General features: G+C 52.0%; 1 protein-coding gene across 1 annotated transcript in view; it reads left to right on the top strand.

The window, feature by feature from the left end:
- The window catches only part of PLB1 (phospholipase B1), a gene marked incomplete at its 5' end in the record, with an annotated part of 98,948 nt that overhangs the window by 67,440 nt on the left and 9,972 nt on the right, over positions 1–21,536 (top strand). The window contains 12 exons of the mRNA XM_043604237.1: positions 482–577; positions 1,112–1,183; positions 7,097–7,162; positions 10,337–10,397; positions 11,160–11,218; positions 13,151–13,218; positions 13,452–13,495; positions 13,709–13,808; positions 17,446–17,497; positions 18,454–18,534; positions 19,904–19,969; positions 20,501–20,595. Coding sequence (XP_043460172.1) covers positions 482–577; positions 1,112–1,183; positions 7,097–7,162; positions 10,337–10,397; positions 11,160–11,218; positions 13,151–13,218; positions 13,452–13,495; positions 13,709–13,808; positions 17,446–17,497; positions 18,454–18,534; positions 19,904–19,969; positions 20,501–20,595 — 860 coding nt within the window. The remainder of the gene's footprint in view (positions 1–481; positions 578–1,111; positions 1,184–7,096; positions 7,163–10,336; positions 10,398–11,159; positions 11,219–13,150; positions 13,219–13,451; positions 13,496–13,708; positions 13,809–17,445; positions 17,498–18,453; positions 18,535–19,903; positions 19,970–20,500; positions 20,596–21,536) is intronic.

The raw sequence follows: 21,536 nt of genomic DNA, 5'->3' as shown, positions 1-21,536 counted from the left end.
AGAGAGATGAGGGTGTTGGTTGCCCTGGTGTCAGCTTTGCCCAGGCCTGCCCCAAAGCTCTGCCCCACTCTCCCCACCAAGACCACTGGAACCAGTTGACCAAGGCCTGGGAAGGAGCTTTCCCTAGCTGGCTTGCCAAGACTTCCTCAGGGACTAGGATCTCATTCCCTCAACCAAGGCATGGGCTAGGGCATTGCACAACTGTGCCTAAAAATAAATATAACGCTTTTTAAAAACATTAAATAAGTGGCATTGTGGGGCCAGAAAGGAGAATGGGGGGTTGGGGTCACCCAAGGCTATTGATCTGTGGGATTGCTTTTATCTCCCTGTTGAGGTGAGCAGACCTTGTAGAAGGCCTCTTGGGAGCTTCCCTAGAGGGAGGGGGCACCGAGTGGCCAACCCCAGGGGTCAGGCCAATGAGCTGCGGCCCACTCTTTACCCTCCATACCAAAAGGATCTTAAATCCATTTTTCTCTTTCAGGATGGGCACCTGGATATATCCTTCTTCGCCCCAGACTGTATCCACCCAAGTCAGAAATTCCACTCCCAGCTCTCCAGAGCCCTTTGGGCCAATATGGTAACATAAGTGGGGTATCCCTGGGGCTTTGGGGCTCTAGTCTAGCAAAGCACCAGCACCTATAGAATGGTGCCTGTTCCTGGCCTCCCTTTGCAAGTAAGGTGTAAAGGAGCAGTGGCTGGCCCAACTGTAGAAGTCTATAGAACTGAAAATACGGAGTCCTTAGGATTCTCAGATCAACTTCACTCTCTCCTTTGTGCTTTGAGCTGTGAGGAGGGACTCTCTTCGGAACGCCAGGCAGACCCCTCACATTCATTCAATATGTTCTACGTGCCAGCAGCTAGGCGAGGCGGTGTAAACCATGTTATCTCAGCCTCTCGCCAGGCCTGCCAGCCAACTCTCAGGAGTTTCTGAGGAAGCCGAGTCCTGGAGATGCGGAGACACTTGCCCAGTGTCCCCCAGCAGAGCCAGGAGAGGAGGCCAAACCCCCTGACCCCAAGCTGTGAGCTGTCCCTGCTGCCAGGTGCTGCCAGGGAATGTTCGCTTCAGCGGCAGCAAATTAGTGCACCTGATCTCTCTTTTCTTCCCCAATAGCTTGAGCCACTAGGAAGGAAAACAGATACCCTGGACCTGATGGCAAATATATCCCTCTCCTGCCCTCCTCAGGTAATGGGGGAGGACCTGCCTTGCCCCTCTCCAGACACCAGAGCTTAGACCTTGCCCTCCCCTGGTCCTGGCCCAGGGGGACTTTAGAAGGTGAACAGGAGGACTTTAGAAGGAAGGAAGTGGCTGGGAACTGAAAGCAGAGGAGAGAGCGCAGAAGCCCTTCTTTGACAAGATGAGAGAAGCAGGTGGTGGGGGTGGGAAGCCCAGGCCAAGCAGAGGCAGAGGATCCGGACGAGAGCTGTGGGTTCATGGGAAGGTGGGGGTGGGGGCAAGAAGCCAGAAGTGTGGCAAGAAGGCTCATTTTAGCAACAGCGCTTGGTGCCGCTGGGAAAGTCTGACTGCGGGTCAGGAGCCTTCGTGAGAAGCCAGGCGGCTCTGAAGTTGTGGTTAGTGGTCTTAGAGCCAGGAGTGGGAGCTCCCAGCAGGGCCAGGGGTCAAATAGGAGAGCTGGCAAAGGGCACCAGGGAGCTGGTGGAGGAGGGGCCCCTGGGGCAGGACTAGCTCAGGGCTCCTTTTAAGGAGGAAAATGTTAAGTGGTTGTTAAACTTGATTTCAGGCCTAGGGTGGGGGCAGGTTCCCACTGCCTTCAGCTCCCTTTCCTAGGCCCTGTCTTAACAGCTTTTTAACCAAATAAGGCGGAAGCCAGAGGGCCCTCAGGCGGGAGGTGGTTAAAGCAGAAGGGCCTGACCCAGCCTGACCCTTTCCCTGCTGAGTCTGGCGGCCTCACCCTCTCCTGCCCTGAGGGCTGAGCAGGAAATTGACTGGCAGCTCCCCCATGTGTCTACCAGGGCTCCAGGGAGCATGGGCACCCTAGCTCACACCCATGCTCCCTACCTGCTGCCTCCCCCAGCCCAGCCTCGTGCACCATCAGGAGGGCAAGGGCAGTGGGAAGGAGGCATAGAGAATGAAGGCAGTGAGGGCAAAGGGCTGGGTTGCTGGGTCTAGTGCTTGGAGCAAAGGAGTAGGCAAACGATGTAACACGGATGCCTCCTGCCCGGTCCTCAGATCTGCTGAAGGGCTGGGGTGAGGTCCCAGAGGGAGCCCTACTGTGCCAGGTATAGACTGTTTAATTGCTAGGTCCTGAGCCTGTCCAGGAGTTTCCAGGGGAGGGGTCAGGCAACCTACATAATGGGGCATTTGGGGACTCAGAGCAGTGGCTGTGAACCATACCAGAGGTATTTCAGTGTTTTGACAACCCGGATGGCCATCCTGAACATCAGCCATGGAAAATCCTCTCCGATCTGTCAATTGCCTTTCCGTTACATAGTGAATGTAATAACTCCTTCCAGGGACCGGTCATTCACTCTTCCTCCCCACAAACATTTATTAAGTACCAGGTCGGAGCCCAGGTACCGTGTCAGGGAGAGCTCTGTCACCATGGGCCTCAAGGGGACCTGTGCCACTCTCTGCCCCAAACCAGGCAAAGAGCCACAAAAGGGTGCCGCTTCAACCGGCACGTCGGGCCACAATGGGCTCTGCTCCAGCTTCTGGACTGAGCCTGACTGAGCCATTGGTAAGCAGAGGAGAGCAAAGCCAGCCTCTTAGAACTGCAGAAGCCCAGCCTGGGAGAAGCGGTTGCCAGGCAACCCCAGAACCCATTCCGAAAGGATCCATCTGTTGGCCAGCCCCGCTTCCCCACACCAGGCAACGCAGCACCCTGCGTCCCCCTGGCCCATCTGCTCCCTCCCGTGTGCCTCCGAGCTATATAAAAGTCCACCAACATCTCAGTGCGAGCCGACAGGGGCCAGGCAGCACATATTTTAGTCCTAGCTGTGTCTAAACATAGAGGCAACAGGCAGGACCCAGCGGGGAGAAGGGGGCCAGGATGGATGGGAGCATTGGAGAGCTTTCTCAGCCTCCTCCCTGCTCCTCCCCCTGCCCTAGGCAACTGTGAGGTATTCTGCCAGGCAGGTCGGGCACTTAACAGCACTCCATGGATTTCTGTCAGACTTTCAGGTTGGACACATGATCTTCCAGCCAGCTTTTGATTAGCCGCTCTGTGGACTGCGACCGCTGTCCCCTTTCTGCTCTCATTGCCTCTCTGCCCACGCCTCCCCTAACCCAGGGCAGCTGGCTGTGGCTCCCCTCCAGGCTTTGAAGAAACCAGCTGGAAAACCAACATGGGTCTCTCTCTGTTCCTATTCCTCTTGTCCTCTCTCCGCCTTTGTCCGTGTTAACCGCCTTCTCCATGAAGTTCATCTCTGCCTGCATTCCTGGAGGCAAAGCCACCATGGTTGGGCTGTTTTTCTAGTCACTGTCTCTTCTTGTTTCCCAAATGGGGACATTCTCCCACTTTCCTGTCCCACCTCGATTCCCTTTTTCTGTCTCCACATCCCCTCGCTCAGATTTATCGGTTTCTACAGTTTTCTGTTAAATTTCTCTGCCCAGACTTCCCCAGCCCGTGTCTTCATTTCTCCTTTCTTAAACTCCAGTTCTGTTCTTCTAACCTGGGAGAGATGTTTCCTGCTGGGGTGCCCTGGGTGGCGTAAGGTTGCCCAGAAGTCAGCTTAAACGTATTGCCGGGGTATCGACAAAGCGGGGAACCAGAGAGAGACACCGAGAAGGGTGAGGACAGAGAAAGAGAGAAACTGAAATAACGTTAAGTGCTATTTCACCAATCTTTCATCTTGAGAAAAAGGAGAGGTCTGCTGGGTTCTCTTATATTTACTTTGCTGCCTAGCAGGGTTTCTCTTTTGAATTACATATGGGGACACTATTATATTTTGAATGCTTTGGACTTCTAAATCCTGCCCCACCTCACCATCACCCCAAACTCAACAAACATCCATCCAAAAAATTATTTCTGAGTAAGAAATGTCAAAATAGGCACTAAATATTTGTCTCCCCAAACCGTCTGATCCTTAGGACTTCCCTATTTCTGTATTGTTGTGGTTTTCACAGGTCTGTGGGTGTGGGACGTCGGGTGCCCTATCTGATAGGAGCCTTCCTAGTGCCCCCCCACCTATCCTCTTTTCCTTTCCTCCTGCCACCACCTCCATTCACATCCTCATCACTTTGTGTGCTAAACGTCCTGTGGCCCTTCCCACCATACAACAACAGAGAATTCTATAACCTTAGGATCTCAGCAGGGAGGGCCTTGGCGTCCTGTGGGTGGGATGTGTCCTGTAATAACTGAGCTATTCCTCCCAAGGCATCTCTACGGCGTCTACTTAAACTTCCATGCTCTCAAGGCCGCACCTTTCAACTGGCTGCCCAGTTGTGAAATCAGATTAGTCGGTCATGAACCAGCACGTTTGGAATGGGATGGGGCTGGGTAGAGAGGCCAAGGGCATTCCATATAGTACTGTTATGTCCTCCTTCCTGTCACTAGCACCAACCCCCACCCCCCGCACCCTCCCTCGTCTTCTCCTTATCTCAGACAAGCCTTCCAAACCCTGCCTCATGTGATAGGTATGCCCCCTGGAATGTAGGCCCCCTTTGGGTAGGTGCCTAGGCTTGACTGTACCCTCCTCGTTTGGTCTGAGCAACACAGGACAGAAGAAAACCTCCACTCCTTCCCTGAAGAACCTCACACCTAGTAACACAGCCAAGACGAACATGACCTTCCCTGTAGCCACTGACTCACGGTGCTGATTCATGACAGGTGGCTGTGCTGGCACTGGCCACCCCAGGCAGGCCACACCATCTCTGCACGGCCCTGCCTAGGAGAACACACGCCCTGGTGCTGGCATCCCATCAGCTTCGCTTTCTACCTACTGGCGTTACAGATCTAGCTTCAGAGAGCCAGTCAGACTCACTGCAATCAGTCCCTTTTCCACCTTATCAGCTCCAAGCTAGGCCCTTCCACCGCTGTGACTCACGCATGCACTATGTGGTCAATGGTCAATAAACAAGGCTACCTCTCTGCCACTGCCCTGGACCTGTTCTCATTGTTCCTGCTCTGGCCTCACTCGCCACAGCATTCCAGTGTCTCCTTGACCTCTGACCCCTTTGACTCAGTCTCCCCTTTCTGGCCTCTCCCCCAACCCTTGGGTCATGTGACCAAACCGACTCTCCAGTTGGCCTTTCAGGACTCCCAGAAGGGCAGGGTGAGTCTTTGCCCCCTGGTTGTTCCTGTGCTGGCCACTGTGGGGCTAGCTCCAGCCCCAGACCCTGTACCCAGTCAGGTCTCCCTTGACATGGTGGGGAGAACCATTGGTGACCCTCCACGCACTGAGTCTCCTACTTGAGGTCCATATGTCCCCAGATCCTGTAGCCAACTCTTCAGCAATTACTGCACTTACTGGACACACTGGTCTCTGAGGCTTTACTTCCTCACAGCGTCATCTCATGCTTTCTGCCTGACCGGGTTGTGAGCCTCTTTGTACCCTCCCCTCATCGTAACACCTAGAACAGGGCTCTGAACACATGGGCCGCTTACACACACGTAGGTCAGTTATTTGTAGAATGCTCCCACATTGCCCTCCTGAGATGGGGAATGCTCAGCGGCTGCCAACAATATCAGCTGAGACAAGCCCAGTTAGCCATGGTGACGTGCCATCGTGAGCCCTCCGCGGCCTTGCACGCTTCCTGCCCTTGGCTCTCAGTACTCATCAGGCCCATGTTTCAGCTAGGAAGGCTGAGCCTCAGGAGGAGGGAGAGACACATGGGGGTTCCGGGGAGCCAGGATCGGTGCCGGGCCTGCAGTGTTGCACATGCAGACAGTCCTCCAAGGCCACTGCTGAGTCCCTCACTTCCTCTTCCTCCGCCTGACCCACAAGCTCTTTCACTGGCCTGACCCTGCTGTGAGAAAGGCCTGTCCGGTCAGACCCCACTCTGCACTCACTGCCTGCTCTCTACCTGGACCAGGTCCCTCCCCTGTACTGGACCTCAGTTGCTCCTCATCTGTAAAATGGGGGCTTTCGGGGGTTGCAAACTCAGAGGCCAGGCCAGGCAGGAACACGATTGGGTGGATGGGACTAGGTATGGGACAGGAGGCAGTGGGAGGGCCGGAACTGAAGACCATGCACCTTTAAAGCATTTAGACTCTCCTTCTCTCCTCCCCACCCCCCTTCTTTTTTAACACCAGTCAGGCCAAAATAAAGGAGAACAAAACAAAACGTCTTCTGGCTCAGTTTAGTCCACGGGCAGTCAGTTTTCGACCCCTGGAACTGATCCCCAGTGACCCCCCTCCTCCAACATTCTGGTTCTTCTTTCCTATTCCCATTTTAACCTAAATGTTTAGACCATTCCACAGAGCACGTCTGGTGAAAGTGTCGGTGGCCCTAGGCCACTTGCTAACTCCTGGTCTCAGGCTTATTAACTTGTTCTCGCTTCTTATCATTTTTACATTTTCTCATTACTTTGTGTTTCCCCTGTTTCTCCTTTGCCTACTTCCTTCTTCCTGCTTCGATTAACCCTCACCTGCGACTGAATACACTTGGATCTTGACCGGGCTTGGGAGAAAACCAATTGTGAAATAGGTTAGGACATGAAGAGGCTGCCTCACAATAAAAATAAGACCACAGTACATGAAGCCAACCTGAAGGGAGTAAGACACAAAGTTCAAAGGAGGCAAGGGGAAAAAAAAAAGATGAAAATATACTGATAGTCAATACTTTCTGGAAAAGAAAAAAATGCTATAATGCAGATCTCTTGTCGGAGAAGGTACAAAGGAAATAAAAGCGATCATTCTGAGGATTAGGTAGATAGACGTTCTGTTGCTACAGTGAAAACCAAACCCTAGAACCCTGAGAAGAATATGCAGGGAACCCTTTTGAGGTCTCTGCACCTCCTGCCAAAGCTGTTACATAAAACCCTTCAGAGGATGAATTAAGTTTAGGCGGTTCTTACTATTGAAATGCAGACGAGTCGTGTTAAATCAATCGAGAGGACGGCATTGTTAGTCCTCTTTCCTAAGTAACCTTCGAGGCTGTCAGATAAGCTCTCCCTGTGGTTTCTGTTCTCTTTTAGAATGAGCCCTTCCTGAGAACTCCCCGGAACAGCAACTACACCTACCCCACCAAGCCGGCCATTGAGGTAACCCCTGACGCACGTCTGCCTCTCTCAGGGACAAAGCGTTTCTACCTGCCAGTGACTCGGGGTGTGGTACGCTTTCCAGAGTCTGAGCTTAAGCAGAAATGCACCCTTCTTACATACTGGAAATTGGAATGTGGAAAAAAAAAAAAAAAAAAAAAAAGTTCCTGAACCGTGAAATTCCCGGTTTGTCCTAACATGTCCTCAAGTGCTTACTGACATCAGCAACCAACTAGCCGAAGTACCAGTGGATCGGCTTTCGTGAACCTTTGCACAGACCTCATTTCTGATTAGGCTGCTCAGCCTTTCAAGCAGGGGTGAGGGGAAGGTGGTGGGTTTGATGAGCCATAGACTTCCGGTAAGGTGGAAGCTGAGTGGGAAAAGCCTCAGTTCCAGGGGCTGGGCCCAACAGGAAGCTGACACAGATCCAGGTGGGTCCCCAGGGCTTGTCTGATTCAAGTCAATTGTTCTAGCTCTGAGGAACCCCGAAGGTTCAAGGCCCGTGGCTTTAGGGACTGCTTACTCCAAAGATGGCCTGAAGATGCTTGGCCACGCAGGCCTGGTCCAGACAAGATCCGTCAGCCACCAGGACGGGGGCTCAACCACCAGTTTCAGCTAAGCACCTATGGCACATGTCCAGTCTTGTGCTGGGGGCTGGAGGGAACTCAGAGAAGTATCAGACATAGTCCTCTCCTTGAGGAGTTCGAGGTCATTCCATAATGAGCACTTACGATGTGCCTAGCACTGCTCCAGAGAGACAGAGCAGACCAGACAGATGGGTTCCACCCCTCAGGGAGCTTACAATCTACTGGAAGAGGCATCGGATACCTAGCTCTATGCTATCGTTTCAGCTCTGAGGGAGGCTCCGTGGGAGGTGATTTGAGAAAGTGCGAAGGGGCAAGAGAGGGGTGGCAAGTTCTGATGAGCCTCACAGACCAGCCCTCTCTGAGGAGGGGAGCTAGGAGCTGGGATGCGCGTGATGAGAAGTCCCTGGCCATCTGGAAAGCCAAAGCCGGGGTCCCAGGCAGGGTTAAGAGTGTAAGGGCTCAGAAGTGGGGCTGAGTTGGGGGATTGGAGGAAGAGACAGAAGGTCGGAGTGGCTGTGGGCAAGTGAATAAGGGGGAGGGCAGTGGGATGGTGAGCTCCGAAGGGTTGTCAGGGCCCAGGTCACAGTGAATCTGAATTCCCGAGGAAGAAGATGAGGCTTCAAGTGGAGAGACATGGGAAGCCCCTGGACCTTCTGGGAGAGGGGAACACAATCTGGTTCACTGTGTGGAAAGATCTCCCTGACTAGTGTGGGAAATGGGTCGAAAGCAGCAGGAGTGAGTGAAGACCTTTCATAAGCCAGCGGGAGCGCTGAGGCTAACTTGTATGAAATTCTTCAAGGACTGTTAGATGCTGAGCTCTGGGGAATGAGCCATGTCAGTCTCAACGGCTGTCCAGCTTCTCTGGATTCTCTCAGGCTCCCATTAGCCCAACCAAGGCTTGTCCCAGACAAACCATGGCCCCAAATCCACTATAACCGAAATGTCAGCTGCATCCTGTCAACGAAGCATTGATTTACTTATCGGATTCCTGACTGGAGCAGACACTATGCTAAGTGCTGGGTAGATGAGGTGAGCAGAGAGCTCTCTGCCTGCCCTCTTGGATCTTACAGCCTCATGAACCTTTACTTCTGCTGCTAAAAGTTAAACCCCAGGCCTAGAAGGTGTTATTTTTTTCAATACCTTGCCATTTAAAGTAGCCACAGACAAAAATAAAAAATTTAAAAATTTAAAAAAATAAAAATAAAGTAGCCACAGATAGGTACCATCAACATGACCGAGGAACTTGTTAGACATGCCGAGTCCCGAGCACCACCCCAGTCCTACTGACTCAGAATCCGTGTCCGACAAGACCCCCAGGGGATTCGGGTGCCCTGGTGCAGGGTATAGCACGTGGTTCTTCCCTTGTGACAGATGAGCATGCTCAAAGTCCAACCTGCATTGGTTACGGCTGCAGGGAGCATGCTTGTCTCTGGCTCACCAGCTAGTTGAGACATTTCTAAAGGGTTCCCGGCTACAGAACTTCGTTGAAGCTGCTTTTTCCCAGATGTTTGTCCTCTGCACACAAGCATGTTCTTGATTTCAATAGAATTTCCACATCAGTGTGATGAATTTATCCCAAGAGCAACCTCTTGGGATAAACTCAACTCTATCAGATTTAAGCAAATAATACTTTAAAGAGGTTGCATCTTTGCTCCCTCGGGAGAGGAGACTTTTCAACAAGGCTGGTCTTTACCATCTGCTGACTAAACAGAAGAGGTGAGCGACAGAAGCCTCTGGCAGTCACACCCCCAGAGATTCAGTAACCCAGTCGTCACCTGTTTGCAAAGCCCTACCATGCGTTCAGCACTGGGCTTGTCCTTCAGACCCTCCTGGGGACGTGCAAGTGTTGGGGACTCTGGGGAAGAGACTTTCTCCTTCAATGTACTGACACTGGTCATTTCTGTGCCCTGTGCTTCCCACCCCATCCCCTCCTCCAGCGCCTGGAAAATGTGCTCTGTATTCTAGAGACAAGGGAGTCTGACTAAAGGCATCCAGGTTACAGGCATTAATTTATACACACACAGGAAATTGGTTGGCTATTAAGTTAAATATGCAAAAATATATATACACACGAGCAAAAAAGATATGTGGAAAGCAGGAATGTTACAATGGTAAAAATTTCATGGTATTTTCCTAAAAATATTCTAATATTGTTGTGGCCCCAGCATTGTACTCAGTGTCCAGTGGCTGAATGTTAAACGGCAACACCAAAACCTATGTGTAATCTTCCATTAGGGCATCCGAATCTATGTTCCTTTGGGAGACCACCTATAGCACTTGACTGTTTTCTCCCCCCTTTGTTGTGACTGCTGGGTCCACAAAGAGTGTGGATGAGTTGAGCTGGGAAGCACTGAGTATGCGTATGTGTGCCTGCTCATTATGTGTTTTGGGCAAACTGGTAGATACCCAGTTTCTCCTGATTTTCCTCTCAGACCATCTACAGTGAATTGTTCCTGCCCACACGTGATTCCCTACAGGGACACAGTTCTAGCCTCCATCAAAAATTCCTTAGCCAGTTCTCCCTGGACCAAAGCTAACCCTCCTGCACAATGAGTCGTGGGTGTTGTTGTCTTTCCTCCTGTTGCTTTAGAACTGGGGCAGTGACTTCCTGTGTACAGAGTGGAATCCTTCCAACAGCGTCCCCACCTCAGGTGAGTGGAAATATCATCATTATCCCCTTCAGTTAAGGACTTTGCTAAGTGTCAGGTTGGGGGGACACCCTACAAATACACCTTGGAGCCTTGAGCAGACATTGCTGGTTCCCGTGCAGTACAGATCTCAATCCTGGGCAGTCCATGAAAAGCTAGCCTGCAACCACTGCTGGGCTCCCAGGCCTCTCCATAGATCACACTTTTTTGAGAGAGACAGAGAGAAGGAGAGAGAGGGAAAGAGAGACAGCAAGCACAGGGGAGGGGCAGAGGGAGAGGGAGAGAGATGCCCGGCATGGAGCCCGACGTGGGGCTTGCTCACAAACCGTGAGACCATGACCTAAGCTGAAATCAAGAGTCAGGTGCTCAGCTGACTGACCCACCCAGGCATCTGCACAGATCATACTTCTCATCCCTGTTTAGTCCCAGTGGCAGCCCCTCAGGCCTCCCTGCCCAGTAGGGAAGGTATAGTCAGGGATCGGGGCCCTATCTGCCTATGCTCAAGACTCCTGCAACCAGCACATTCCTGGACTACCCCAGAGTGAATGGGGTTCCTCTCAGGATGGACGATAGCCATCAAGCCCATTACCTTCAGTGCCTTGGTTGCTCCAAATGGATGGAAGAGGCAAATTTGTTAAGTCTTAAGCTAGAAATAAATCTAACAGGGGCCCGAGGGACTATAGCAGAATCTCCAACTCCTAGTTAAGCTTCTACTTTACACGGAAGAGTCTCCCTGATCCTCTGTCTTTTTCCTGTCTCCCCTAGTCCATGAGCTCCGGCCAGGAGACATCAAAGTGGTGGCCGCGATGGGCGACTCATTGACTGTGAGTGCTGAGCCAGGAGGGGCATGGGCACCCCCTAACCCAGCCAGACCCTGTGTAGAATGTACACTTCTTCCACACTGGCTTTGCATTCAGCACTTAGCTGACAGTACTGAGAACCTACCTGTGTCAGGCACTGAAACCCAGCCAGGCAGCCACAAGACCTCACCAGGCAATCTAGAATGCTCTGCCCTCCGCCCTTCCACAGTCCTGCTCAAACACAACCTCTTCCGTGAGAGGGGCCCTCCGTCCTCACTTTCCTACTGTTCCTAAGCATTTTATCTGTGTATTATGGCATAGTTATCTCAGTCTGCCTGCCTTTATCAGGGAACTCATCTCCAACCACCCAGACTCACAGAGCGGTGTGTGCAGGGCGGGGGGGAGGGGGGGGTGGTTACCTACACACTACTTAGCACCCCCTCACCCCATTTGCAGATGTGTTCTTTGGGGGCAGAGAGAGCCCAATTCCTACATATAGTGTAGTTTCTCTGCACAAATTGTATTAGCTATTGCTGTGTGCAGGATGCTCTGCTAACCATTCTGAGGGAAGTATGAGATGTGGTCATAATCCTTAAGAAACTTGTCAAGCTGGAAAACTAAGCAACTTACACAGAAGGAGATATATAATCATATAGGCAACACACGGGCCTTTTAAAATCAGGTACTCATTTCTGGAAAAACAACTTCCTCATATGCGTGTGAATGTGGTAAATTTTGATATAAACATGCAGAAAGCTTTGGAAGGATAAACCCCAGGGTCTTAACCGTTAATTAGCTCTGATGATGGGTATATGTGGGTAGGGGTGGGGGAGAGATATAGAACAGGTGGCAGGAGGCAAGATTAATAAGGTGGGGGTAGATTGTTAATTTTTTTACATTTTTTAAATGTTTATTTTCGAGAGAGAGATACAGAGCATGAGCAGGGGAGGGGAAGAGAGAGGGGGAGCCACAGAATCTGAAGCAGGCTCCAGGCTCTGAGCTGTCAGCACAGAACCCAACGCAGGGCCCAAACCCAAGAACTGTGAGATCATGACCTGAGCCCACGTTGGACGCTTAACCGACTGAACCACCCAGGTGCCCCAGTAGATTATTAATTTTTAAAAGAATCTTTGTATCATTTCACTAATGATAATGAACATGTATTACCTTTGTAAGTTTCAAAGAGGAATTTCTCTTTTTTTTTTTTTTAAGAGAAGACATTTAGAGAAAGCTTCATACAAGAGGCTGAAACTGAGAAGAGTCTTAGAGGAGGAATTAGAGATTTAAGGACTGGAAAGCGGGTAGTTCAGCTTTCCCAGCAAGGATGCAGTGGGTGGTAACTAGGTGGGCTGGTCCAAGGACTTCATGCTTCAGATCAATTTGCTTACACCTGAAGGTTTGTGTGGACTAGAAAGCAGGGGGTGAACAAGGGAAGGGAAGTAGAACCCAGATTGTGGTGAGCTCAAAACATTGGTAATGGGGTTTGGCTTTGACCAAGTGGTAAGAGAGACCCACTGAAAGGCAGAGTCGGGAGCGGGGAGGGGTGTGAAGAAAGAGGTGGGCTCAGAAGTACAGGTGGGCACTCCAGTGAGAAGGGAAGAGACACTGGAGACCGTGGGGTCAGGTGGGAGGCCAGAGTGTCATCTACAACAGGAGGCAAGAGTCTCACTTAGGAATGTAGCACAGAGGACAGACAGAAAGGGATGGGAGCTGGAGAGGCTGGGAAGGAAGAATCTTGATAATTCCAGGACTTGGTTATGAGTTATGTGTAGAGGAGTAGGGAGTCAGGACAACCCAGAGATTAAGTGGCCTGGAGAAAAGCTGGTACGATCTTCAGAAAAGGTAAATCCAACTCCCCACTGCTACGTGTGCCAGGGCCACAGGGGCCCTTCCCAGTCCCCTCGGCCTACACCTGGGCCCAGCACAGTTCTGGAGCCTTCTCTCTGCCTTTCACAGACAGCATTGGGAGCCAGACCAAGCAACTCCAGCGACCTACCCATGTCCTGGAGAGGAGTCTCCTGGAGGTGAGGATGCTCTCCACTCATTTTCCAACAATGATTCCCCCCCGCCCCTGTCACCCCTCCAGAGACAAGCCTGGGTTCCCACAGTCTGGCCCTGAGATGCAAGGAGGCTCCCTGATGCTCATGTCAGTCCCGAGGGTAGTGGGAATCAAGTGTCAGGGGCAGACTCAGAAATATGACGACTGATGGAGAAGCAGGTCAGGGTGACCCTCGCACATGTGCCTTCTCTTCCCCAGCATTGGAGGGGACGGCATCTTGGACACCCACACCACACTGCCCAGTAAGTAGCAACACAGAGAAGCACCGTGACTACGCCCACGACAACCCCTTGCTGAGGCCAGAGCCGCCCCCTGAGCAAGGGCGGAGAAGGTCATCTGCAAGGAGGGGAGTCCACCAGCCCTGAAAAGACCCAGACTGGTCCTGCCCCATGCCTGGGCCCCGAGGCGGCACTCCGTCCCTCTCACCTGTGCTGTCTGCTTCACCCTCTTAAAAGACATTCTGAAGAAGTTCAACCCTCACATCCTTGGGTTCTCCACCGGTACCCTGGAGGAGACAGCAGGACTGAATGTGGCCGTGGAAGGGGCCAGAGCTAGGTGAGTAGCCGTGGAAACGGGAGGAAGAGGAGGGCAAGGCTGAGAGGTCCCAGGAGAATGGGAAGGAGGAGAGAAGGGTGTGTCTGGGAGCCTGGCCCCAGGTGGGCAATGAAAGCTGCCGTGGGCAGGACGCTTCTGCACGCCTGACCCCTCAAGTGGATTAGCTCTTGCAATCCTCACATCCTTCAGGGTGGGGACTAGCATGAGGACACTAAGGCTGACAAAGTTTCCTGAATGCCCCAAGGTTGTCAGAGGAGCCAGGAGAGGCCAGGCTCGCCGGGCTGTCACCAGCTCACAGGACAGCAGGAGAGCTTAAGGGTGGCCTGGCCCTGTCCTGCTGACACCAGCTGACCTCCCTGCCTGGAGGAGTGAGGGGGGGCTCAGCGCTAACGGGAAGGGTGCTGAAAACTCAGGGCACGGCCCCACGGGCGGCCTCCCTCCCTCTCTCCACCTGTACCTTGGAACCTGGAGTCCTTGGCTCTGTAAAAGCCATCTTTTGACCCTAGGGAGTTAGAGCTTAGGGCCCCGACACAGCACAGCGGCTGTTTGCTTTCACTCCGATTTCTGTTGTCGACAACAACCCAGATAATTAAAGCCGGAACGCCTGACAGAGTTCATTGCTTTTCTGCACAGAGTGTGCTGGGTATTTGCTTTGTAGAAGGATTGCTGCGCTCAGATCACCAGGGAAACGACACTGACCCGCTCTGTTTACACGGAGCGTTCCTCTCAGACGTGGTAAGGAGGGCCCCACTGCTCGGCCGGAGTCTCCGAACCACAGGAAGCCATGTCAGTTCCTCAACGTCACAAGCAGGAAGAACTTATTTTGCTTCACGGGGCTTCGTGGGGCCATGAAATCAGCATCAAATTACTGTTGTTGCTGTGACCGCTGTCACCACTGTCCTCGTTTTATTATGATTGTGCAGCCCAGGCTCCATTCACCAGGGCCTGACTCCTCAGTCTGTTGACATTTGAGCCCCTCTCTCGCTTCACCTCTTACTGCCTTCTCCGTTTTCCTGCTGCTCGGAGCCTCCACCAGGAGTCAGTGGCAGGGGAAGTAGCCGAGACGGGTAGCTTCCCTGTGAGCATCTCTGATGTCCAGTGATAAGGGACAGGAGAGTAAGCCACTGACCTGAGTAAGCAAGGTTGGAAAGTTGTCGTAGGACTCTCCTTTACCTGCATGGTCATTTGGCACGATGTTGGATTAGAATGAGCGCACCTCAAGAAAAAGATAAAGACCACAGCAGAGCAACTAGCATAATGAGACCTGGGGTCAGACCATCTGTGTCCAGATCCTGGCTCCCAGATTGCTGGCTGCGAGACCTTGGACAAGTCACTTAGTGCTTCAATCTTCATTTCCTCATCCATAAATTGGGATAATAACTGCTCTGCTGTGGTCTTTATCTTTTTTCTTGAGGTGCGCTCATTCTAATCCAACACCGTGCCAAATGACAATGCAGATAAAGGAGAGTCCTAGACCAACTTTCCAACCTTGCTTACTGAAGTCAATGGCTTACTCTCCTTTCCCTTATTACTTCTCAGCATTGTCCTAAGAATGAAATGAGATTAATAACCCATGGAAAATATTGAGTATAGTGTAGGATATGTAGGCCCGCCAAAACGTTTGCCAATATTAGGATATTTAGTTTCAAAGTTGTATTCAATGTCCAACTTCCCATTCCATCAACCAATAAGCAAGAAATCATGGAAACCCGGGACTGGGCTCGAGCCCCAAGGTAGTTACTAAAAGATACAAAAAAATCAAAAGGTGACTTCTTTGCCTATACAAAGAGCTTGCTGTCTCGTTAAGGAGGCCAAACAAACAGGAAATAACTGTCAGAAAGATACCCACATGCAGGTGCAGACCCAGAGGGGACCCCAGGACTCATGGAGTCCAACTTCTCATTTAAAAGATGGAAAAATCAGACCCTAGCCTTGTTCAGTAATTTGGGCGAGCTCACACAGCAGATTAGTAGCAAAGCTGGAGGAGAACCCCGGACTCATAACTCCCAGAGTGGGGGCTCTTCACGCCAGGACTGGAAAAGGAAAAGAAGTTGTGGATAAAGGCACTTGGAGAGAAGGCTCACGGGGGCTGAGGGAGTCTGCTCTGAGCCTGCAGGGTATAAAGAACATGGCTGGGAAAGAGGGAGGAAGCGTGCACTCCTAACTTCGCTCATGCTCAAGAGGGTGGCACGTTAAGATCTGAACAGGCTCTTGAGCCTGTTGAAAGGTTACAGACACTTCTGTGGTCCCCTTTAATCAAGACAGGCTTTCTTTCTAGCTTTCCGATGTATTGCATCAATAGCAACAATGTATGGGATAGCATCCTGGATGTGGAAGTGAGAAATAGGGGAGGGGTGGTTCTGGGTGTGCCTGGCCATGTGCCCAGCTCATCGCGGGCAGGCCAAGATTTAAAACGCCCATCTCGTACCAGTTACCGCTTTTAATGACTTCTTCCACAGGAGCCTCCACTGTCTGTGTCCCTTTGCTGACATAACTTTTCGTACGCTTCACTGTTTTTAAAAACCAGCTTTATTGAAGTACAACCGCCACGCAGTACCCTGCACATAAAGTATGCGATTTGATAAGCATGGCTGGCGTATGTGCATAGCTGTGAAGTCATCACTGCAATCCAGATTATAAACACCCATCACACCCCGAGGTTTCCCTGTGCCCTTTGTAATCCAGCTCTCCCTCCCGATCTCTACCGCACTCTCTGGGCCCCAGGTAGCCTCTGTCCTGCTTTCTGTCACTGTAGATCAGTTTTCATTTTCTGGAATGTTATATGAATGGAATCTGACACGAGGTACTCTTGTCTAACTTCCATCCGCCGTCGTTTTGAGACGCATGCACGTCGTGCCTGTCCACAGTCCTCTCCTCCTTATTGCTGGGTACTGTTCCAACCACATGCTCAGCTTGTACCCAGAGTGTTCATTTTCCTTATTCGTGGCAGACATCGGGGGGAGGAAGGGAGAAAGTAACCCACTCCGGATTTGTCTCCCTGCCCACCCCCCCACCCCCCCACCCCCGCAATCCTTTTTGCACTGGGAGAGGGAAAAAGCAAGGGGATGGTATGGAAGTCCAAAGCAACAACAGAGAAGAAAAAAGGATTAAAGGAATAGAAAGCGGGATTTAGAAGTGAAGGTTAAGGAGTCATGACGCTTGAAAAGGAGAAAGCAGAGGGATAATTTAAGGCTGTGACTTTTTTCAAATATACAAGAGGTTATTTTTAAAACAGGCAGCCAAGTAAGATCTGAACAGGCTCAGCTCGCTGTGAAAGAGCCCAGTGGAATGTAAGGGACCATCTCTATGGGAAAGGGATGATCAGATCCAGATTCCTCCCCCCCCCCCCCCCCCCCGCCAGGGACCAGGGAGGACCAGGCCTGAAGGAGGCGGTGGGTGGACCCAGGCTAGCCCCTGGCAGGGTCCGGATCCATGTGGCTCTGAGGTCTGGGGCACATCTTTGATTTGTACTAGGTTGAGGTTTCTTGAGAATCGAAAGCCTTTGGACACACTCTGAAGGAGTCAAGTTTATATAACATTTCTCTTCTTGGAGCACCTGTCTCACCAAGCCAGGATCCCACGGCTTGAGCCTTTGCTTCCCAGCTGGCTCTAAGGTTCCCTTCTCTTCCCCATCTAGGGACATGCCGACGCAGGCCCGGGACCTGGTGGAGCGAATGAAAAACAACCCTGTGAGTACAGGACCCTGGGCCCCCCTACAAGGTGCTTAGTCTCCAGCTATGTAGGGGGGTGCAGCGGCCCTAAAAGAGCCCGCTCTGCACCGTTTCAGCCCCTGCTTGTCTTTAAGAGGGGCCAGACAAGCCACGAGAAGCAGGCCTTACCACCAAGGCCTCTGCTGCCCTTTCCTGACCCAGGCTCTGGCACCCGCACCCCTGAGGCCCACCACAGGAGGTAGCAGAACTGGCCTTGGCCTCTGGCAGTTTCCCACCTTACCCAAGAGTTGGCTTTGCAGAGCCCTATTATGTAAACCCCAGGTTCTAAAAATAGGCTTCTCATTCCGATCCTTCCTCCTTCCCGCTCACCCGGCCCCTCTGAAACTTCTCACGGCACTCTTTTAAATGCTCTGTGTGTTTAGACCTTGGAATTCCAAGTTCAGCGCCTGGCAGGACTCCTGTTATGGTGGTGGCTGAGCGGAAGGCAGGCTCCTCGAGGGCCTCCCCAGCCCCCACCCCACCTCCAGTCCCCGCCAGCCCCCTCTCCCAAGAGGCGCTTCTGGGCTTTTGCTTCTAGTTGTATCTTTTGCCCTCTGCTCCTTTGAAGGCATTGAGATGACATTTCAGGGGTGTGTTAATACACCCTGCTTCGTGATATACTGCAGCTTGCTTAGGATCTCGAAGGAAAAATAGTCATCCTCTCCTGTGTGAGCAGACACATGCGTGTGCGCACACACACATACACACAAGTGCACACAAGTGCACAAACTGAATCCACTCTCTGGAGCTCCTTGCCAGGAACCAAGGTGAAGGTCAGGGAGGCTCCAGTTGGCATCTTCTCTCCATCAGGATACAAAGAGGGCGAAAGACAATGGTTGGGGGGGGGGGGTTGCTGTCTGTCCTGGTGAATGCCATCTGCATATGCACAACAAAAGCCTAAGCTGAGGGCTTCCTGTCCCCCCCCCCCCCCCCAGGAAATTGATCTAGAGAATGACTGGAAGCTGATCACACTCTTCATTGGGAGCAACGACATGTGTCATTACTGTGAGAATCAGGTAGGCCCCTGCTCAACCCCGTGGAAGTCACATTGGCCCGCTCTCCCAGGCAGACCCCGGCCTTTCCCATTCCTGAGTGGCCCCTGGGACAGCAGCTTGATTGGTTCCCCAATTCCAGAAGTGTCTAGATGCACCCACTCTTCAGACACTGTTCTTTCTCACACAAATATTGTTCTTGGGTATACAATGAGTACATGGCAAGCTTCCCCCAACACCTACTTGGCATCCCTACCCATTTTTTGATTTTTCTTTTATGTGCGTGCATGTGTGTGTACACAGGGGGAAGCTGAAACAATGTCATAAACAAGGTTGGATAAAATTAAACTGGTCCTAGTAGGAGGGCTTGCTGCCCCGAGGATCTCGTAAGTGAACCAACCTCAGCCAGCCAGCCTGAGAATCCAGCCTGTTCCTGATGTTTCTATGGGGAAATATGTCCAGACTTATAGTCTTTGGGAAGCTGTAACTGTTGAAATACAACTTGTTCTAAGTTGGGGATGTCCTGTATTTAGTGGGCCAGAAAAGAGCAGCTGCCATAACTGAGACATTAGAGTAGAATGTTTGAAGTCACAGGCAGGGGGAGAAAGCATTTATCATTCCTCATGGCTCAGAGAGACCAACCACTGAAGGCTGGACAAGAATTACCCTCCCCCACCCAGGGGTTTGTTCTGAGCCTCTTCCTCTCAATTCTCTCCCTTACTAGACTCTAGAGGAGGAAGTGACCCATCACCAGGGGGTTTAAATGCCATTGTATCCTGGACTCAACAGGGTCCAGGAAGCCAAGAGAGTCCCCAGAGCTGCCTGTGGACACCCGGTATAGAAAAATGCCTCTATTATCCCCAGAATACCTGCCCCTCTTGCAAAGCCAGATTTGTAGTCCTGAAAGCATCTTTTTGTGGGAAAGACCTAGAGGCCACCACCAGGATTAACTCAGACCATGTTCTAGGAAGGGTCAGAGGAGGAAACCCTTGAGGTGAGTCAAAAAGATAGAAGTTAGGGAGAATCAATGGGGCCAGCATGGGCCACAGCGCAAAGGGAAGAGAGTGTGGTCATCATGGTACTGATGTGGCTCAGAAGCCTGACGCTGGTGACAGATGGGACTGGAGAATTGGGGGGGGTAGGCAGCGCTATCATCTGCCTCTGGGTTTGAGATACTGTGATCAGGGTGGGGATCCCTCGGGATTGTCCATGGTGTCTATTAGGGGTCAAAGGAAGACTTTGCCAACAAGGACTGGGCTTAGCCTGTCTAGTACCTTTATAGCCCCTCTGTACCCTCTGCCACCATCCCAGATCCTCCTGTGCTAGTCATCAGACCATGATCATCCTCTCACAGAACCCAGGGGATGACAAGAGCCCCCTTCTTTCTTCATAGGAGGCCCACTCAGCTGGGGAGTACATTCGGCACATCCAACAGGCCCTGGACATCTTCTATGAGGAGGTAGGAAAGAGCAGCCGTATGTTTCTCCTCTCCCGCCAGCAACCTATCTACTCCCTCACCGGGCATCACCTCTGGGCACATCTAGGCAAGCTGTGTTTAGTGAGATACATGCTGAGAAAAGCCCCGCTGTGAGCAGATAAGGGCACCTGGAGGGGAAGGAAGGGGAAGGAGGCAGGGACAAAGCTCCCCTGAAAGGGAAATTCTAACTGGATCACACTGTACCGTTTGGTGGCAAAGAGCTTGCCTCTGGAGCCAGTCGGCCTGTTTGTGGCCAGGCACTGTGGCTTACTAGCAATGTGACTTGAGGCCAGTGATTGCTGTCTCAGCTTCCCACACTATAAAGTGGGCCACTAAAGAAGACTGAGATGATACAAGTCCCATGCCCTCTTTGTTCCTCAGGTTCTTCATTGGTAAAATTGGGGAGGAGGAAGTTAGACTGTAGAGGACCCCCTAGGCTCCTTCGAGTAGTAACCAGCATCCCCCACAACGGCCTGGGGACTAACGAAGCTCACCCCCTCTGCTCCCCCACAGCTTCCAAGGGCTTTCATCAACGTGGTGGAGGTCATGGAGTTGGCTGGCCTGCACCAGGGCCAAGGTGGGAAATGCGACCTGCCGCTGTCCGCTCAGTGAGTACACAGTCCCAGGGCGAGGGCACCTGGGGAGGGTGGGACTCACAGGTGCCGACAGATGGACCAGTGCGGACAGAGGCAGGCGAGCCTATCCAGAAGGCAGACATCGGCAATTAGCCAGGGGCTTGGAAGATCATTCAGAAATACCTCTACGCTATTGAATGCCTATTGTGTGCAAGTCATTTTATTTCTCTGGACCCCCAGTTTGCTTTTCTGTAAAGTGAGACACACACCAATAATCCTTAAGGCCTCCGCACCGTCTGTGATTGTCCTGTGCTGCCTCTCAAATATGGAGCAATGGGCATCCAAGACACCTGTCTTGGACCTGGGTCTGCCATGTAGGAGCTGTGGGACCTTGCACAAACTAGATAACCTCTCTGGGCCTCCTCTTCACCTGTAATGCGAGGTCTAGAGGAAATGCGTGTCACAGGCTTGGTCCCTGTGGGGCAGGCGCTCAGTAAGCGGTAGCTTTTAGAACATCCTTGAAAGCCAGGCTTAGAGCTAAGGTATGCTGTACAAGACACGAATTTCTGTTGGTGGCTGGAATTTATTAAAGCTCAGCTGTGACCCTGGCAGGAAGTTGTCAGCTTCTGAGGCCAGAGAGTCACCCAGACTTCCTGGGAGGCTGCTATGGAAGAGGAGATTCTGCAGGGGGCCGAGGAGTCCCAGCGGGGGGTTTGGATTTGCTGGGAAGGTGACCGGCTGGTTCCCATTCCTCTTGGGAACCGGCCAGGGTGGAACAGGCAGTAGCTAGGAGGGGTGAACAGCTCCTGCAGGATCTTCAGGTCTGCTTCCTAAGAGGCTCCCCGCTCTGGAGCCCTGAGGGCAAGCGCTAAGCAGCCGGAGGTAGAGCTGGGGCCCTCCGGAACATGGAGAGAGATAAGGTGGTGATGGCAGTCTTTCCAAACCTCCAGCCCTTCCCTGGAGGAAGCCCAGGC

This window comes from Prionailurus bengalensis, chromosome A3 (genome assembly GCF_016509475.1).
Source record: "Prionailurus bengalensis isolate Pbe53 chromosome A3, Fcat_Pben_1.1_paternal_pri, whole genome shotgun sequence".
In the NCBI taxonomy this organism is placed as follows: Eukaryota; Metazoa; Chordata; class Mammalia; order Carnivora; family Felidae; genus Prionailurus; species Prionailurus bengalensis.
Note: the sequence above shows the minus strand (reverse complement) of the source record. Positions and strands in the feature narration are given on the sequence as shown.